Source organism: Solanum tuberosum, unplaced genomic scaffold (genome assembly GCF_000226075.1).
Source record: "Solanum tuberosum cultivar DM 1-3 516 R44 unplaced genomic scaffold, SolTub_3.0 scf00160, whole genome shotgun sequence".
Taxonomy (NCBI): domain Eukaryota; kingdom Viridiplantae; phylum Streptophyta; class Magnoliopsida; order Solanales; family Solanaceae; genus Solanum; species Solanum tuberosum.
This window is the reverse complement of record NW_006239085.1, coordinates 372,321-392,101: the sequence shown is the minus strand read 5'-3', so window position 1 is coordinate 392,101 and position 19,781 is coordinate 372,321. Positions and strand designations below refer to the sequence as shown.

The following is a 19,781-nucleotide window of genomic DNA, read 5'->3' as shown; positions in this document are numbered from 1 at the left end:
AACATTTCTTTTTTAAAGAGCAAGTCAGATACGTGTGGCTGGGTCAGGTCTCTTCCTTTTTAATTTTGTTGTTATTGTATTTTATTATTTAGGGATTGCTCATTACTATTCTTTTCATATGTCAATTTCCACTTTTTTCAACTATTAAATATAAGCCCCAAAAACAAGTCTCGTGTACTTCTATGGGGAAATATAATTATTTCATGTAAAGCATATATAAGTACATCTGTGTTTATACATATAGGGGCTGTTTGATTAGTGGATAAACGAAAAAAGCTAATACATGAATAACTTCATTATTTTTGCATTTATTTTATAATATGTTTGGTTTATAAATAGGGATAATACATAAAATAACATAAATATACTCTTTAACTTGGCCTCATTTCACATTTATGGTCTTTATCTTTGGTTGTGCACAACAACACAAGTAAATACTTTAACTTGTATAAAGTTGAACAAGTAAACATATGAGTCCTATGTGGCATAATACACATAGGACACTACGTAGGACACAAATTACATTTAGGATGTCATGTAAGATGTGTACTGTGTCTATTTGTTTAATTTTAAACAAAATTAGGTTTTTTCCGACTTTCACAAAAAATCGACCTCCTAAATCGATTTTTTACCAACCTTCACACAAGGTCGTTTTTTTTTTGGTTGATTTTCCCTTTTTTTCTTCTTCTAAAGTAATGGAAGTTGCATGCAATATTTGATAAAAGTGGTGTACATACTATCACCTAAATAAAGTTAATAGCGCATATTAATTTGACACCAAAAAGATCAATCTTAAGCATAAGGATATTTAAGTAAACTCCATAATAATATAAAAAGCAATAGACCATCTTGTGACAAACAAATATTTTATAAAGCAATTAAAGTTGACACTTTTTTTCCTAGTGCTACTTTGCTTTGTTGCAAAAATCGATAGAGACTCTAAAACCTTTGTAAGCCTTCAACCTTATAGAAAAACAAAAAAGAAAGAAAGATGCAATGTTCAGAAGAAACTATAGCTAGTTTGTTCTACAATGTCTCTAGCTCTTTTCAAATTTTATTACTCTTCACCTATTTCACTTCCATTTTGCTTGCCAAATTCTTCTATTTCCTTGGTGGAAATCCGTTTTTCTGGAGGTAACTTGTAATTTTTCCCTTACTTTCCTTTTAATGTTTTAATTCTCAGTTCGTGGAAATTCTTTTTGATATGGATGGCTGAGACTTGATCTCAGGACCTCTACATGCTCTGTTACCATGTTGAAGTGTGTGACCATATCATTTGAAAACTTAAGATATTAGAAAGAACACACTTTAATTAGTTAATTATTTTCTTAACACAATTACTTTATTTTTAGGAATCAAGATGCATATGAATTTTCTGATGACGAAGAAGTGGAGGAAGAACATGAGTATTATCATAATAATAATTGTGAGTTTGTGGACGAAAATCATTTCATAGATGATGAATTTCTTGGTGTTGAGAAAGAGATAGAAGAAAGTTGTAGCAGTACTGATGATGATTATGAAGAGGAGTCTATTTATAGCTCAATAATGGATTCAGAATCTATTTATAGTGATGATGATGAAGTGGAAGTTAAAGAAATAATAGATGATCATTCTGATTCTGATTCTGATCCTTCTAGTTATTCTGATTCTGAAATCAACAAAGTTGGGCCCACTTCACCTCTTCCCCGGGACATGAATACAAATGTATTAACGAATATCATCGACAAGGACATAAATCATGGTACGTACTGATTCAAATCTTATTTTACAAATTAAATTTATTTCCCAAAACACGTGTACAATGTTAATAATGGTCCTTCGAGATGACTTAGTTGGTTTGGAGGGTAGTTATTCACATGAATGATCCACGATAAATCCCTTCCCAATGTCTTCTGAGTCGAGTCTGTTGCATCGGGCTACCTAGTGTCGATGCGCTCAAAGTGTTTGGTCACCTGAAGGGTAGAAACTGTGGCAGAAGTTATACTTAGATTCCAAAAAAATATGTTAATAATGATGTCTTTGTTACAGGAAATTGTTACAGGGAAATGATTGAAGACAAGAAAGTGACAGAAATTAATTTGTGTACTAGAGAGGAAAATATGTTTGTTAATGCAACATCATCAAAGTTAGAGAACAATAAGAAGATTTTGCAATTAGTGCAAGAAGAAAAGGATGAGCATGAAATATTTGGGGATTCTTGTACTAATGGCTCAACTTCAAAGAGTTCTACTGAATGGAGAAGTTCAATTAAAGACTCAACAACTGATGATCCATTTTCTTCTTCATCAAGGAGAAGTTGCCCTAAATGGGAGTCTTACACTATCTTCCAAAAATATGATGAAGAAATGTTGTTTTTTGATAGAATTAGTGCACAAAAACTACATGAAACAGGTAAATCTCCATCTCTCTATCATTTTTTCCAGGTTAATTTCACGTATTATTACTGAATTTTGTACTTTATACTAATAAATTCGCAAACCAATTTTATCACATTAAAAAAAGTGAAATTGTACATGTGAATTGCTTAGAAAATACAAATAATGGAAAAAGTGAAATTTCTAGTGTTGGATTAGGAATTTTTGTACAAGTGAAGGACTTCTATAGTTATTTTGTAATTAAATGTTTTTTTTAAATTAAATTACGGATAGGTATGACTCATCACTAACGTGGTGAGTGATGAGTCATACTTCTCGATTTACAATAGTTATAATTAGTGAGATAATTTATAATTACATTAATATTATGACATGTTTTTAAAATATTCCTTCTTCAACTTTATGCTTCAGTCAAAGTGCATCGTATAAAATGAAAACACTAAAAGTATAATGATAGGTAAAATTCAGTGACGATAAGTGAAATATTTTCTTTTTTCCTACCACAAAAATGTTTCTATTTTATTTTAATTATTGACTAATGAAGCAACCAATTCATTTTCAGAAACATTAAGATCAATTCAAGCATGTCCAAGATCAATATCAGATAGGATTGTTCATAAATTGTTTATAAATAAGAAGTCAACTCAGCATCATAACCCGTATCATGAACTAGAAGCTGCTTACGTAGCACAGGTATGCTTAGCATGGGAAGCTCTGAGTTGGAATTACAAGTACTTCCAACGACTACGAGCTTCCCATAATAATAATAAGGAATCGAAGGACGATCAAGGTTGTCCTGCTTATGTAGCACAACATTTCCAGCAGTTTCAAGTTCTTTTACAAAGATACGTTGAGAATGAGCCGTATGAAAATGGAAGGAGACCAGAAATTTATGCTAGAATGAGAAGTTTAGCTCCAAAATTGCTTCAAGTCCCAGAATATCGAGGTACTAAATTTCTCTACCTTTTAATACGTATGAAAAAGTCCATGTTGAATATATTATGGTCAATGAAATTACATTTCCATTTTGACTTGTACCCAATATTATTGGTCTAATGAATTTTTTAAACATCTATAGTGCTTGCTTTTATTTATTAATTGTTATGCTTTCTTCATTAGTAAAATTGAGCTGAGGGTCTTTAATTAGGAAAAATCTTTCTACTCTATAATGTAGTGGTAAGGTCTGCATACACTTTATCTTCTCAAATCATACTGAGAAGAATTGTATTGAGTATATTGTTGTTGTTGGTGTTCGTCGTGAGTGCTATTTAACCTTCTATTGAAAATTATTATTCCCTCTCCCCCAATTTATGTGACACATTTCGTTTTTCAAAAGTCAAACAATTTAAGTTTGACATAAAATTTGCTAATGAAATCTTCAAAACTTTTAAAATGAAATTTATATATTTGTAAACTACGTAAAAAGTATTATAAATCACAATAATTGACATATCAAAATATTTAAAAGATATATAAAAAATTTACAGTAAAAAATAGACTTATTTAAATCTCGGAATGTGAAACATGTCACATAAATTGAGATAGCAGGAGTAACTTATTTTTCATGTCATACATGGGCTGTTGCCTGTAATTTAATTGACTTAGTGGTATAAAAACCTTTTTGTATTGTTATTTTAGTATATAGAATTTGAACTCATTTATTGTTAAATATTTTTTTTATTGAATAATTCAGACTTTCACTTTTCAGTAGTCTTCTGTGTTGTAGTAGAGAATTAGGAAAAGAATGAATGTGACACTAGGGTGGACCAAATCTGCCTTTTATTCAAGATGGATGACTTGTGCTTTTTATTAAAAATAATAATTAGAATTTAATAATGTGAACTAATTGTGCTATAATTATTTTCTTTCTAAATTAAGTTGAATATTAAAGAAAATAATAATTCAATTGCTTATTTTCGATATTCTTGCTATCAAGAATCGTGATATATTATATAATTATACACCGTACACTTATTTTGATTAGATTCAGAGGAGGATAAAGGGGCGGAGGAAGATTATTGCTCAAGAATATCTTCAGAATCATTTCATGAAATAATGAAAGAAGCAATCAGAACCTTTATGAATTTTCTAAAGGCAGACAAGGAGAATCGTTACCAAATATTAATGGCAGCTTTCCTTAGGAGAAAAAGAAGAGGTTCACCTCATGCTACCACCTTCTTGCTAAACAAACAAAACAAAAAGGCAAGTATCTAACATCTCTTCTTCTTACTAACAAAATTATGTATTGAAATTCACAACTCTATATTTTTATTTTTTTTATAATATTGGGATTTAATATCATAAAATGTGTCATTATTATAATTATTTGTTACATCTGAGCTGATGGTCTTTCAGAAACAGTCTTTCTACCTTTACGAGATAGTGATAAGGTCTGTGTACATTCTACCCTCCCCATACTACATTGGTGGAATTTCACTTATAGGTACACAATTGATGATTGAGTTTAAAATGACTTAATAGGGTGAGTTTTATGTGCAATACTACTTGTACATAGAAGTTTAACCATAGTATTAATTGTTTATAACATTTAAGTATATGTATAGGCACTAATAATGTAAAGAATTACACCTTATAACATAGTAATAACGATTTATATTGACAATGCACATAACGTAAACCTTTAATATTTTGTGCAGAAAAAATCAAAGGTGAAAGATTTACAAAGATCAGGAAAGTGCTTGAGGAATAAAAGAAGGTTAAAAGATGAAGAAGAGATGGAAATATTGATGTCATTAGTAGACTTGAAATTAGTGTCAAGGGTATTGAGAATGAGACAAGTAAATGAAGAACAATTGCATTGGTGTGAAGACAAGATGAGCAAGGTAAAAATAAGTGATGGCAAATTACAAAGAGATTCTTCACCACTTTTCTTTCCAGCACAATAGTAGTACTCTATAAGGACCCCATTTAGCATTAAGTAAAGTGTTTCATTTTACTTTAATGACTAGATCATGAATCATGTGTCATGTAGATGAATATCCTCAATATACTGCCAAAAAAGGACAAGGATGGCCCAGAAATAAAAGTTACTAAGGGAGGAAAACAATGAAAAAGGTGAGTTAATGGGAATAATTAAGCAAAAAGAGAAAAGAAGATAAAGGGGACGTGCATGTGGATAAGTAGCTTTACTTTACTTCTTTTTTAGAGCTTTTTTATTAGGGAGGGTTTATCCAAAAGAAAAAGCTATATCTTGTGATTTATTTTGTCCCTCTCTTGCTTTTATGGACCAAATATGAAAATGAACAACAATAGGGAGAGCTAATATGTCTTTTGATCTTTTTGTATTTTCTAGTTTAAACCACGAGATCAGGATAAATGTATATTGTCATATTCTTAGGATATCATAACAGTGAGGTTATCCTCACGTTTATGTAGTAATTATATTTAATTTAGAATTCATGTTTATAGTTTATCGTTTGGAGAGTTTTTATTCAATTACACTTTGTGTAACAACCTGTATATATTGATGATGAACTCTTTCATAAAATACAATTAAGATTTATTGTATTCATAAAATATCTACATGGTATCGGAGCCATGCGAAGACTCACGACTCACGACTCACAATGACACATCCCTCAATTACCACTATCACCTCGCAAAACCCTTCGCAGAATTCATTCACAACCAACATCATTTAGACTCATCTTCTTAAATTGGATCATCATAATTATATTGTGTGGACATCACAAATTCTCCTGGTTCTTATTAGGGTCATGAACTTGAGGGATATGTGGATGGTACGCACAAGTGCCCTCCCAAGGTAATTCCAAATAGCTTTCTAAAGCAGCCTTAGTTGGCGCGGTTATCAATCTCGAATACAGTTTATGGATCAAACAAGACCAACTTTTATTGAGTTGGCTTCTCTTAACCCTCAACGAAGGGATTTTAGCCCAAGTAGTCGGTTGTACGTGTGGGGTCCATCCCCATGTGCCAAACTGTGATAAAATTCACAATGTCAAAGGGTTGGCAGATTTGGAAGATATTGGATATACATGTGCTGATTTTTTTTCCAGCTTTCCTCAAAAGTCAAATGTTGGTAAGCTATGAAGAAGAAAGAATTATTTTTCTTCTGTAGCATATTTGGAGGCTACTGCATTTGTTCTCTATAAAAGGTAGGGTCATTTTTCATTCTCAAATGCATCAAAAACAAAGGAGAGAAAAGAAGAGTGAGGCATCACAGAGGAAAATAGTCTGTGAGGAAAAATAGAGAGTGTGAGAGATATTGTAGTGAGGTGGGAAAATCAAAAGTGTAGTGGTCTTTGGAGTTTTTACTCAGACCTACAAGTGTAAAAATCCTTACTATAGTGATATCAGTTGCTCCTCTCGGGCCGTGGTTTTCCCTTATTCAGGAGGGTTTCCACGTAAAATCTTGGTGTCATTATTTCTCTTTTTATTCTTGTTGATTAACCGTATTGTTGTGTTTCGCTTTTATTGCTTTTATTACCGCAAATATTATTTATGTTGCGGGTTTATTTCCAACAATTGGTATCAGAACACATGTTCTACTCATTTATAGAAATATTTTTGCCGTCTATCGTTCTATACTTAGTGACAAAAAAATGTCTGGAGTAAAGTATGAGGTAACAAAATTCAACGGTGATAGCGGTTTCTCAATGTGGCAGAGAATTATGAGGGATTTACTCATCCAACAAGGTTTGCACAAGGCACTAGGCGGCAAATCCAAAAAGCCTGAATCTATGACACATGAGGATTGGGAAGAAATGGATGAAAAGACTGCTAGTGCAATCAGGTTGCCCTTAACTGATGATGTGGTTAATATATCATCGATGAAGAGAGTGGATGTGGCATTTGGACAAAGTTAGAAAATCTATACATGTCCAAAACGCTGACAAATAAATTGTACCTAAAGAATCAGTTATATGCCCTACATATGGGTGAAGGTACAATTTTTTTGTCCCATTTAAATGTGCTTAATGGACTAATCACACAGCTAGCAAACCTCAGAGTAAAGATCGAGGAGGAAGATAAAGCCACAGTACTCCTAAACTCGTTGCCATCTTCCTACGATAATTTGGCAACAACTATCTTACATGGTAAGGACTCTATTGAGTTGAAGGATGTCACATCAACCTTTCTGATTAATGAGAAGATGAGAAAAAATCCTGAAAATTACGGACAGGCTCTCATCACATAAAGTAGAGGCAGAAGTTACCAAATGAGTTCAAGCAACCATGGTAGATCTGGAGCTCATGGAAAGTCCAAGGTCCGATCAAAATCAAAGGCCAGTAATTGCTACAATTGCGATCAACCAGGTTACTTCAAAATAGATTGTCTGAATCTAAAAAGGAGCAAAGGAGAAAGCAACGGCCAGACTAATGATGACAACACAACTTCCATGGTGCAAAATAATGACAATGTTGTTCTCCTCATAAACGAGGAGATCTTACCATCTTACCATCTTACCATGGGTGGTCGACACAACAACATCTTACCATGCCACACCGGTAAGAGATCTTTTTTCCCAAATATGTAGCTGGTGATTTTGGCAATATGAAAATGGGTAACACAAGTTACTCAAAAATTGAGGAAATTAGAGACGTTTGCATAAAGACAAATGTCGAATGCACATTAGCTTTGAAAGATGTGCGCCACGTACCTGATTTGCGGATGAACTTGATCTCGGGAGTTGCTTTGGATCGAGACGGATATGAGAACTACTTTGCAAATAAAAAATAGAGACTCACCAAAGGGGCATTGGTGATTGCAAAAGGAGTTGCTCGTGGCACGTTGTACAGGACAAATGCAGAAATATGCCAAGGTGAATTGAATGCGGCTCACGAAGAGATTTCTGCAGATTTGTGGCATAGAAGAATGGGTCATATGAGCGAGAAAGGATTGCGAATTGTTTCCAAAAAATCACTCATCTCTTTTGCCAAAGGTACAACGATAAAATCATGTAACTACTGTTTATTTGGTAAGCAACATAAAGTCTCATTTCAGACATCATCTGAAAGAAAGTTGAATATACTTGATTTGGTATATTTTGATGTTTGTGGTCCAATGGAGATAGAATCAATGGGAGGCAATAAATACTTTGTTACTTTTATTGATGATGCTTCACGAAAATTGTGGGTTTATATCTTGAAAACCAAAGATCAGGTGTTTCTCATGTAACTACTGTTTATTTGGTAAGCAACATAAAGTCTCATTTCAGACATCATCTGAAAGAAAGTTGAATATACTTGATTTGGTATATTTTGATGTTTGTGGTCCAATGGAGATAGAATCAATGGGAGGCAATAAATACTTTGTTACTTTTATTGATGATGCTTCACGAAAATTGTGGGTTTATATCTTGAAAGCCAAATATCAGGTGTTTCAAGTATTTCAAAAGTTTCATGCTTTGGTAGAAATAGAGACGGGTCAGAAGCTAAAACGTCTCCGAACTGACAATGAAGGTGAGTACACATCAAGAGAATTTGAAGAGTACTGTTCAAACCATGGAATCAGACATGAAAGACAGTTCCTGGAACCCCACAACACAATGGTGTACCTGAGAGAATGAATCACACCATTGTTGAGAAGGTGAGAAGCATGCTCAGAATGGCTAAATTACCTAAGTCATTCTGGGTGAAGCAGTTCGGACAACATGTTATCTTATCAATCATAGTCCATCCGTTCCATTGGAGTTTGACATTCCGGAAAGAGTTTGGGCCAACAAGGAGGTGTCCTACTTGCATTTAAAAGTGTTTAGTTGCAAAGATTTTGCACATGTACCGAAGGAGTAGAGAACCAAGCTAGATTATAAATCAGTTCCCTGCATATTCATCGGATATGGAGATGAAGAGTTTGGGTACATACTGTGGGATCCTGTAAAGAAGAAGGTCATCAGAAATAGAGATGTAATTTTCCGAGAAAGTGCAGTTGGAACTGTTGATGATCTATCCGAGAAGGCCAAGAAAAAGAATGGTACTGTCCCTAATCTTGTTACAATTCCTTTTACTTCTAACCATCCCATAAGTGCAGAAAGTACGATCGATGAAGTTGCTGAATAGGAAGAGGAACCAAATGAGATTGTTGAGCAGGGGGAGCAACTTGGTGATAATACCGAGCAAGTGGAGTACCCGGACAAAGAAGAACTATCTCAACCTCTGAGGAGATCAGAAAGACAAAGGGTAGAGTCATCCAAGTACTCTTTCTCAGAATATGTCCTCATTAATTATGAAGGGGAGCCAGAAAGTCTTAAAGAGATGTTGACTCATCCAGAAAATAGCCAATGGATGAAAGCCATGCAAGAAGAGATGGAATCTCTACAGAAAAATGGAACATACAAGCTAGTTGAACTTCCAAAAGGCAAAAGACCGCTTAAGTGCAAATGGGTCTTTAAACTCAAGAAAGATGGAAATGGCAAGTTTGTCAGATACAAAGCTCGATTGGTTGTAAAAGGCTTCGAACAAAATAAAAGGTTGTAAAAGGCTTCAAACAAAAGGTTGTAAAAGGCTTCGAACAAAATAAAAGGTTATAAAAGGCTTTGACCAAAATAAAGGTATTGATTTTGCTGAAATATTTTTGCTTGTTGTCAAAATGACTTCTATTCGAACTATTTTGAGCAATTGGACGTGAAAACTGCATTTCTTCACGGAGATTTGGAAGAGGAGATTTATATGGAGCAACCAGAGGGATTTGAAGTATCTGGAAATAAACACATGGTGTGAAAATTGAACAAGAGTCTTTATGGGTTGAAACAGGCACCAAGGCAATGGTACAAAAAGTTTGACTCTTTCATGAAAAGTCAAACGTACACAAAACCTATTCTGATCCATGTGTATACTTCAAAAGATTTTCCAAAAACAATTTTATTATTTTGTTGTTGTATGTGGATGACATGTTAATTATAGGACAAGACAAAGAGTTGACTGCAAGGTTGAAGAGAGATTAGTCCAAGTCATTTGACATGAAAGACTTGGGCCCAGCATAACAAACTCTAGGGATGAAAATTGTTCGAGAACGAACAAAAAGAAAGTTGTGGCTATCTCAAGAGAAGTACATTGAACGTGTACTAGAACGATTCAACATGAAGAGTTCTAAACCTGTTAGCACGCCTCTTGCGAGTCATCTGAAGTTCAGCAAACAGATGTGTCCTACAACAAACGAGGGGAAAAAGGGAATGACCAAAGTTCCTTATTCTTCAGTAAAGGGGAGTTTGATGTATGCAATGGTATTTACAAGACTTGATATTGCTTATGCAGTTGGTGTTGTTATAAGATTCCTTGAAAATCCTGAAAAAGAACACTAAGAGGAAGTTAAGTGGATACTCGGGTACCTAAGAGGTACCACAAGAGACTGCTTGTGTTTTGAAGGATCTGATCCAATCTTGAAGGGCTATACAGATGCTGATATGGCAGGTGACCTCGATAACAGAAAATTCACTACTGGATATTTGTTTACATTTTCAGGGGGAGCTATATCATGGTAGTCAAAGTTGTAGAAGTGTGTCGCACTCTCTACAACTGAGGCAGAGTATATCGCAGCTACTGAAGCTGGCAAATAGATGGTATGGCTGAAACGATTTCTTCAAGAACTTGGATTGTATCAGAAGGAGTATGTCGTCTATTGTGACAGTCAAAGTGCAATAGACTTGAGCAAGAACACCATGTATCATGCAAGGATGCTGGATTCAGGAAAAGATAGAGGACGAATCTATGTAGGTCATGAAGATCCCTACTAGTGAAAACTCTTCGGATATGCTGACCAAGGTGGTATCAAAAGACAAGTTCGAGCTATGCAAAGAACTTATCGGCATGCACTCAAGATAGAAACTTAGAGCTACCTCCTTTCGGTGAATGGGTCTGGAGGGGGAGATTGTGGGGTCCATCCTCATGTCCCAAACTTTGATAAATCTCACAATGTTAAAGCGTTGGCAGATTTGGAAGATATTGGATATACATGTGCTGATTTGTTTTTCCTGATATTCTCAAAAGTCAAATATTGGTAAGCTATGAAGAAGAAAAAATTGTTGTTCTTCTGTAGCATATTTGGAGGCTACTGCATTTGTTCTCTATAAAAGGGAGGGTCATTCTTCATTCTCAAATGCACCAAAAACAAATAAGAGAAAAGAAGAGTGAGGCATCACACAGGAAAATAGTCTGTGAGGAAAAATAGAGAGTGTGAGCGATATTATAGTGAGGTGGGAAAATAAAAAAAGGGTTATTTGTTTTGAGTGTGCAGTGGTCTTTGGAGTTTTTACTCAGATCTACAAGTGTAAAAATCCTTACTATAGTGATATCAGTTGCTCCTCTTGGCCGTGGTTTTTCCCTTATTCAGGAGGGTTTCCACATAAAATCTTAGTGTCATTATTGCTCTTTTTATTCTTGTTGATTAACCATATTGTTGTGTTCCACTTTTATTGCTTTTATTACCGCAAATATTATTTATGTTGCAGATTTAATTTATTCCCAACAGTACGACATCTCAGACAGTTGGCAGCCTCTTGAGATAATGTTTTGCATCGAAATCCAAGGCTAGGATAATGCAACTAAGACTACAATTACAAACCACAAATAAAGGCATCTCACCAATGGTAGAATACCTTCAAAAGATGAAGACTTGTGATGATAATCTCCCAGTTGCGGCACACCCTGTCATTGATGATGATCTTATATTATATATTCTTGGAGGACTTGGAGAAGAATATGATGTTGTGGTTTTCTTCGTCACTTATAGAGCGGAATTAATTTCCTCGTTCGATCTTTATGGCTTGATTTTAAGTCATGAGTATCATTTGGAACAAGGATTAGGCCAAGCCAACTTGTCTGCTAGACAATCCAATAATCCTAACTATGAAAATTCATTTAAGAAGCCTATTAATTTCAATAGCAATCAGGCTTATGGTGGCAGGTCTAGACGAGGACGAGGTCGGGGTCGCAACACTGACTCATCCAACCAAAATCAGGGTCAAGTTTGCAACAAGTTTGGACACTTGGCTCTAAATTGCTACCACCATTTCGACCATGCCTATCAAGTTACATCCAAGTCGCACATGAATGTTCTTATTGCACAGCCTTTCATGGTTGGAGACTCGAATTGTTACCCGAATTCTGGAGCTACTCATCATTTAACTAATGATTTGCCGAATATAGCGGTAAAAGAAAAGTATCTAGGAAGCGATCAAATTCATGTTGGTAATGGCTCATGTTTGACAATATCTCATTTTGATCATTCCATCTTACCTTTAGTTAGTTGACCTTTACATCTATCTAATGTATTATTGATGCCTGGAATTATCAAAAAATTACTTAGCGTGGAAAAATTTATTGATATGATGTTATATTTGAGTTTCACCCTTGTTTTTGTCTTGTGAAGGATCGTGTTGTGAAAGACTCTTGAGCATGGCCTTTATCGCCTCCTTGCTGCCCAGTTAATCAGCCAACCCACTCCCGCTAATCAATCACAAGCTTTCCATATGTCCAAGTCATCTTTTGATCTATGACTTAGTCGTTTAGGTCACTCATCTCTACGAGCAGTCAATAGTATAATTAGGAGTCTTCTTTATCACTACATTAAATCATTATCCTTCCCCATAATTGCACCCTATACTTGGGGTATTAGCTACAAATCACAAAAAAGTAAAGAAATTATACCTATCAAGATAACAACCATGGATGTGATAAAATCATGCAATTATAATCAACACCGACTTTGATTTCAACTTCCAATTTTCAAGTACAAGAGAAAAATTGAAACCCCAAAAGTAAAGATGTTTTTCAAAAGGTGAGATGTCTCATGCAAAAACTCTCCAAAAACAAAAGCTTTGAAAACTCTTTCCCAAAAGCCCTCTATTTTCTCTCTCCATTGGGATATTTTATAGTTTCCCAAATTTCGGCCAAAAATTCACTGTGTGACCAACTCCGTGCAATATGTCGGGCACGCCAAACACGATCGGCGGATCACCATCTATTCCTCATCTCACCTTTCATTTGCTTCAGGCTTCAGGTCTTTGAACCTTAGTTGGCAAACTCGTTCAAGTCTTTCTTTCACATTCAGTGGATCACTGATTACCATATTTTCTCCCTTTTTAAGCCTTTATTTTCAACCAAGTCCTTTCACCTTTGGTGATGGTCATCTTATTTGCCCTTCCTTTTCAGCGAGTAACCATTTCACGTTTAGATCGCTGACCTGCCTCGAATATCTACAATTGTGCACACTGTCACTTTGGGTGAGGTTAGGCCATTTGGGTGATCCACTATTTTTCGTTTGGCGACTGCTAGTGTGGAGTTTGTACTTCTTTCAATGTTTTTGTCCTTTCTTTCAAGTATTCATCCTAGCATCATCCTTTAGCCTACATAGATGCAAATCATCAAAATATCATCAAAATAGGACATAATTAGGTTTTTAGGACACTAATTGTTGAACTAAAAGACCTCATATAAGTGTAAATCCATCGGTTATTATCTACCCCATTTTCCCTATGGCAAGACAAACAGGATTACCTTTCCAACCAAAGACTAACAATATTACTACCATATTTGATATAGTAGATGTTGATATATGGAGGCCATATCAAGTACCAACACATGACCAATTCAATTTTTTTATTTCCTTGGTAGATGATTTCAGTTGGTCTATCTTTACATACCTCCTTAGCCATAAAAGCAATGCCTTACCTATTATCACAGCTTTTACCAATATGGTTGAAAATCAGTTCAAAACTACCATAAAAATGATAAGGTCGGACAATGGTCTTGAGTTTACTAATGCTGAATCCATTTTGTTTTTACAATTGTAACGACATGTTTCCGTCGTTATAGAAAAGCCATCGGGGAATTTTTTTTGGTAGTAACTTGAAATTTCCTAGCCTAGTCCAGATTTGGACGAAATCAGAGTCAGGAAAGTCTAGGGAAATCTGGTAATGAATGAGAAGTGTTATAATGAAATTAATTGCATGAGTATATATCTAAGACATTAAGGAACCTGTACGACTTTAGGGAATCGAATTCGGGCGAGTAGAACTCTCAAAACTGGTCTTCGCAAGAACGGGTAACTTTTGAACGTCATGGGTTGAAGGTGTATTGTGAAATGGGGGTTTGAAACTCTTAATTCAACTCTCTATTTTTGTAAAAGCCGCTAAAGCGGGAGAAAAGCCCGCCAGGGGCCCCCGCCGTGGAGGGATAGTCGCGACTTAAGTCAGAAATAAACCCAAAAAATGTTATTTTATGCAAGTTTCATTCTTGAGAGCTAGGAGACTACCCCATGTTATTTCTTGACAGTTTCCCATGACTTTTGGTGCTAAAGGTAAGGTTTTTACTCCCCAAATCCATTTTTCGATCCGTAGAACATAAAATCTTAATTATATATTGTTGGGGGAGGCTTTCGAACTGAATTGGATGATGGGAAAAAGTCCTAGCTGCACCTTAGGATCATGAGTTGGGTGTTGGGTTTGTCATAATCCGGGTAATTTAAACCTTAATTATTGATCCTCGTATTGAATTGATTGTTTGTAGACCTAAAACAAGCAGAAAAAATCCGAAAAGGGAAGAATCAAGTGCCTTAGAGGGATTCAAGCTTGGTTTCGAGGTAGGTGATGGTTTGATTTCATGATTATGTAATGTATGTGAGTAATTGCTTCATTGTAATACATGTATGTATGTGAATGTAGAACTATTGATCAAACCTAATGTAAATGAGTAAGAATGAATGATTGTATGCCATGAATCAACACTTGATTGTATGATTATGAGAATGTACATTGTGTTTGTGATTGTGGTATGATGATTGGATCGAGTGTCACGTTTCGACATACTAACTGGGATCAGGTGCCACGTTCTAGCGCATATATTAGATCGGGTGTCACGTTCCGATACACTAACATGGATCGGGTGCTATGTTCTGGCGCATATAATTTGATGGGTGTCACGTTCGGCACACTAATTGGGATTGGGTACCACGTTCCGATACACTAACAGTTTTGGTATGGGTTCCATGTGAGGACCATTGAATTGAGTTCCGTAAGAGGACCATTGAATCATGCTTTGTATCTACTTGTGATGATTACCTTCGTATCTAATAGTGATTGATATTAAATGACTGTTTGTTGCTTTAAAATGATAAAATATGTGTATTTATATTTTGTACAGGTCATGTTTACTATGTTGTGACTGCTTATATATGTTTCACTTAATGGGATAGCTGCATGATCCTACCAGTACACTGTGGTTGTGTACTGATACTGCACTTTCTCGTTCTTTGTTAAGTACAAGGCATCTTCAGGCGGCTACTCAGCTAGGAGATCAGTGATTGAGATCGAATTCAAGGGTTCGGGGTTTGTACCCTTTTTTCTTCGACTTGTTGCACTTTAGATGTTTTGGTACAATGACTTTCAGGTTCTAGGGGTTGTTCTTCCACATTAGTTTAGTTAGTTTTATTTAAACCTTAGGAGTTTATGGGAACTCTGTATTGTTTTTGGTCATTTAAACCTACTTTCGTATCTTTAAATGCATAGTTTTTGGTTTAGTTGTTTAGTCTGGGTTGTAGTAATGGTTCTCCCACTAGAGGGTTAGTATGGGTGCCAATCACGATGGTCTGGGTCGTGACACGGTTGGTATAATAGCCCTAGGTTCGTTGATCTCATTGTACCAAAAGAAGTCTAGTAGAGTCTTGCGGAATGGTACAGAGACGTCTGTACGTTTCTTCGAAAGGCTATAGGACTTTAGGAAAAACTCATTTTTTTCTACTCCTTTCGTGCTATGACTTGAATCCAATTGGTATCTAGGTGATACAAATTGGTATCTGAATTCCTTCACTCTATGTCGCATCTGATTAGTAATTGAGTTGTAAAGGTGAAAACAACAAAACGAGCAATAGAAAATGTGTCCTTGGAAATACGTATGTTTCCCTGACTCGTTGTGGGTATCTAATGACTAAAGATAAACATGAGGTTTTGTTATGTTCTTAAAGTTGAAAGTCTCATTCTTCATGGGTATGGAATATGAAGATGTTTAGGACTTCCCTATTGACTATCATGAGTTGCTTCTTAAGATGAATATAGTGGAGAGGTTTGGGGTTGAGTTTGTGACATATCAATCCCAGAGAGACCAAAATGCGGTGGTGGTCTCATGTTGAGTGCTGACTAGTAAATGCACTACTCATGACTTGGGAAACATTTTATAGCCCTCTGTATGGAGAAGTATATACCCTGAACTTTGAAGGATAGGAGGAGAGATGAGTTCCCGAATATAGAGCAAATTCATTACTCTGTGAAGTGATTAAGGTCAAATTTATAGATTCAAGGTTATAGGTGACAACATTTAAGAAGTTTTGTAAGGGACGGCTGGATAATGAACACCATTACTTGGAAAATGCATTTAGTATTGTTGTCATATCATGTATGGGTTGCTTAGTAAATGATGAATCATGTTGTGAAAATTGAAGTTAGAATATCTACTGCGATTTCCTAGATTGAGTGTATATAAAAGAGGGTCATGATACGACAACTACAATAGCAGCGATGCTTGCTTGATGATGTTATTAAGTGTGTTAAAATTGTGGAGAACTTGGGCATATAAGGAGGAAATCAGCAAGGCCGTGAAGGCCGGGGAAATGGTAATGCAAGTGGGGGAGCAGTGTTGCCAGGCAATGAAGTTGCCCGTCAAGATGACATGGCTTAATTTTATGCCTTTCCAGGCAAAACCGAGGTTGAGATGTCTGATTGCAGTGATCACATGTGTTATTCTTGTCTGTGACAAGATGGCTATTGCCTTGTTTGATCCGATTTCTACTTATTCATATGTGTCAGTTCAGTTTGCCTTGGGATTTGAGGCGGTTTTTTATGTGCCTAATGCCCCATCCATGTTTCTACCCCAGTTGAAGAGTCTGTCATAGTCATCCATATGTATCGTGATTGTCCTGTTTTGTTTATGGGTTTTCAGACTTGGGCTGACTTGGGTATTTTGGATATGACTGACTTTGATATAATCTTAGGCATGACTTGGTTGTCCCCCTATTTTGTTTCGATTAATTATAATGCTAAGCCTGTGACTCTAGAGATCCCCGGTAGGGAAAAGTTAGAGTGGGAATGGGTGTACAAGCCTAAGCCAGTTAAGATCATATCCTTCATTCGGGCTAGGAAACTGGTGGGGCAAAGATGTTTGGTGTATTTGGCTCATATTTGGGATGTTGAGGTTGAGTCTCCGTCTATCGACTCTATTCCTGTAGTGTTTGAATTTAAAGAACTATTTCCTATCGATTTGCCCAGTATGCCTCCGGATAGAGATATAGATTTCTGCATTGACTTGGAATATGATACTCTCCCCATTTCCATCCTTCCTTATCGCATGGCTCCGGTATAATTGCGAAAGCTTAAGGCTCAAATCCAAGAGCTTATTGATAAAAGTTTCATCTGTCCTAGTGTTTCCCCGTGGGGGTGCTTTTGTCTTGTTTGTTAAGAAGAAGGATGGTAGTATGAGGACTGCTGATTTTATCTTAAGCCATAAAATAGTGGATCGATACCAGAATGACAAGCTTATGGATAAAGAAAGTCTCATTGAGTATACTTGGGTGAAGGAAATTGAAGATTTTAGTAAGAAAAAGCATATAAAAATTGGGTTAGTCCTTTGAATCTGATGAGTATACCTGAGTTTGAGGTGTCATGTTGATGAAAAGGTTGACTTCGTAGTGATAGTCAAGGCTGATTGAGCGTAATGGTAATAAGAGTTCGTGATGGCTTGTGACGGGATGCAACTATATTATAAGATTGTTGGTTAAGCGAATTTTGTATAGTACTTACGGCTTGCAAGTATCTAAGGTTGTGGTTTTCTAATATTTGGTGAGTAACGTGGTTATATGAAAAGTTTTAAGAGATAGGGGGACACTACTCGAATCGAATTTAAAAGAGCTAGAGTCATAATGGAGAAAAAATAGTGGGATGTCGTACAAGCTTTAGAGAGAGGTGAGAGCAAGAATATTTTATTTGATTGCAAAGGCTAAAGAGGTATCTTCAGAGGGATAGAAAATTGGGTTCAGAGACGCGTGAATTCATTCATTGTTGTGGCTATGGTAATAGTGTCACGGGTCCGTCAGATTGGTTAAATTTATGGGAAAAGACTTGAGAAAGGAGTGTACAAACATTACCTCGAGTATGATGATAAGTGCTTTATTTTTGTTTTTGAGTTTAGTAATGACTACGATGGAATTTTTAGCGAAAGATATTGTAAGATCGATGGAGATGCGATCAATGATAAGTGAAGATCCATGAATTCATAAAAATCTTTAAGGTACAAACTAATGTTGATAGATAAGGGGATTGTGTTATACAGTTGAATTTACAATTCATATTTTTTATTGTAAGTTTACATTCGTGGTGATATATTTTGTCAAGGTATGAATTGGCAATGTGAGAAACGATCAATTGTATCCGGTATTGAGCATTTGAAAGGACTTACACCTTTTTTGAGTCGTAATGTTTATTACTTTTGATTGTTAAAGTACCTAAGAAGGGTTTTCATTTAAAAGTGTTGATTTAGAGTAAGGTAAATGGTAAGAGTGTTCTTGATGGTTGTTACTATTGAGAGTGTGGACTTCAGTGGAATGATGTGAAGAATATGTGGAGTAAACTCAATGGAAATGACTGGTATTGACTCTTCAGAGGAAAACCTTTAGTGTTATTCCGTAAAATTCTTACGTGACAATCTATTTCGTTTTGTACACGGTGGTGAGTTGGTTTCACTAGCTATTATCACATGTGCTTTCACCTTTGTGGGTAGATCCCTAGTGGTGGATTAGGGGTACCAATCCTGCGATGTTCTCTTGGTTGAGTAGGATGATTGGGAAGACTTAGTTATTTCAGATGACATATTTGGTGTTGTCTTGGAGTTGTTAAAGTATTTTAGTGGTTCTACATGTACCACCTTGCTTATGAGAATTCATAGAAGAGCTACCATGCGTAATTATGGTTGTTTGACAATCTTAATATCCATCTTGTCGTCGAGGTCATGTAACAATTATGAGTGGTTAAATGTGGGGATCTTTGGGTCCAATTCTACTGTTCTTAAGGGTAATCTACAGTTACAATAGCTAAATCTAGCATTTCGATAATGTTGCTATGGAGTTTGTATGCTTGGACATATCCCTCAATGAGTATCTGATGTCTAAAGACCAAATTTTTATAATTTAAGCTCATGGGAATTTATGTTGTGGGATGGAGATATTGTTAAGAACTATGATTGTATGGGTATTGTCACACCCCGAGCTACCCCCGAGACGCGAATACGGGACCTATTGTAACGACTCGGAAAATGATAGAGTGAAACTAGAGCCTCACATGTGAGTTTAGAGTCGAGAACTTAATGAAATGATTATATTTGAATTTGACCCAAAAAGTTCTTAAAAATGTGCTTCGGAAGTTACCGGAAACTTGTTTAGCTA

At 35.7% G+C, this 19,781-nt stretch overlaps 2 protein-coding genes across 2 annotated transcripts; both read left to right on the top strand.

The window, feature by feature from the left end:
- The first annotated feature begins 865 nt into the window (after positions 1–865).
- On the top strand, positions 866–5,834 carry LOC102602402 (uncharacterized). The gene is made up of 6 exons (XM_006353743.2): positions 866–1,134; positions 1,353–1,744; positions 2,032–2,394; positions 2,941–3,324; positions 4,363–4,580; positions 5,036–5,834. The coding sequence occupies exons 1-6, from the start codon at positions 992–994 to the stop codon at positions 5,282–5,284; spliced, it is 1,749 nt and encodes a 582-aa protein (XP_006353805.1). The 5' UTR covers positions 866–991; the 3' UTR covers positions 5,285–5,834.
- A 6,106-nt stretch (positions 5,835–11,940) lies between these two features.
- LOC107061708 (uncharacterized) lies at positions 11,941–12,606 on the top strand. Its single transcript, XM_015311471.1, has one exon. It carries the CDS (start codon positions 11,941–11,943, stop codon positions 12,604–12,606), a length of 666 nt encoding a protein of 221 aa, XP_015166957.1.
- The last annotated feature ends 7,175 nt before the right edge of the window (positions 12,607–19,781 follow it).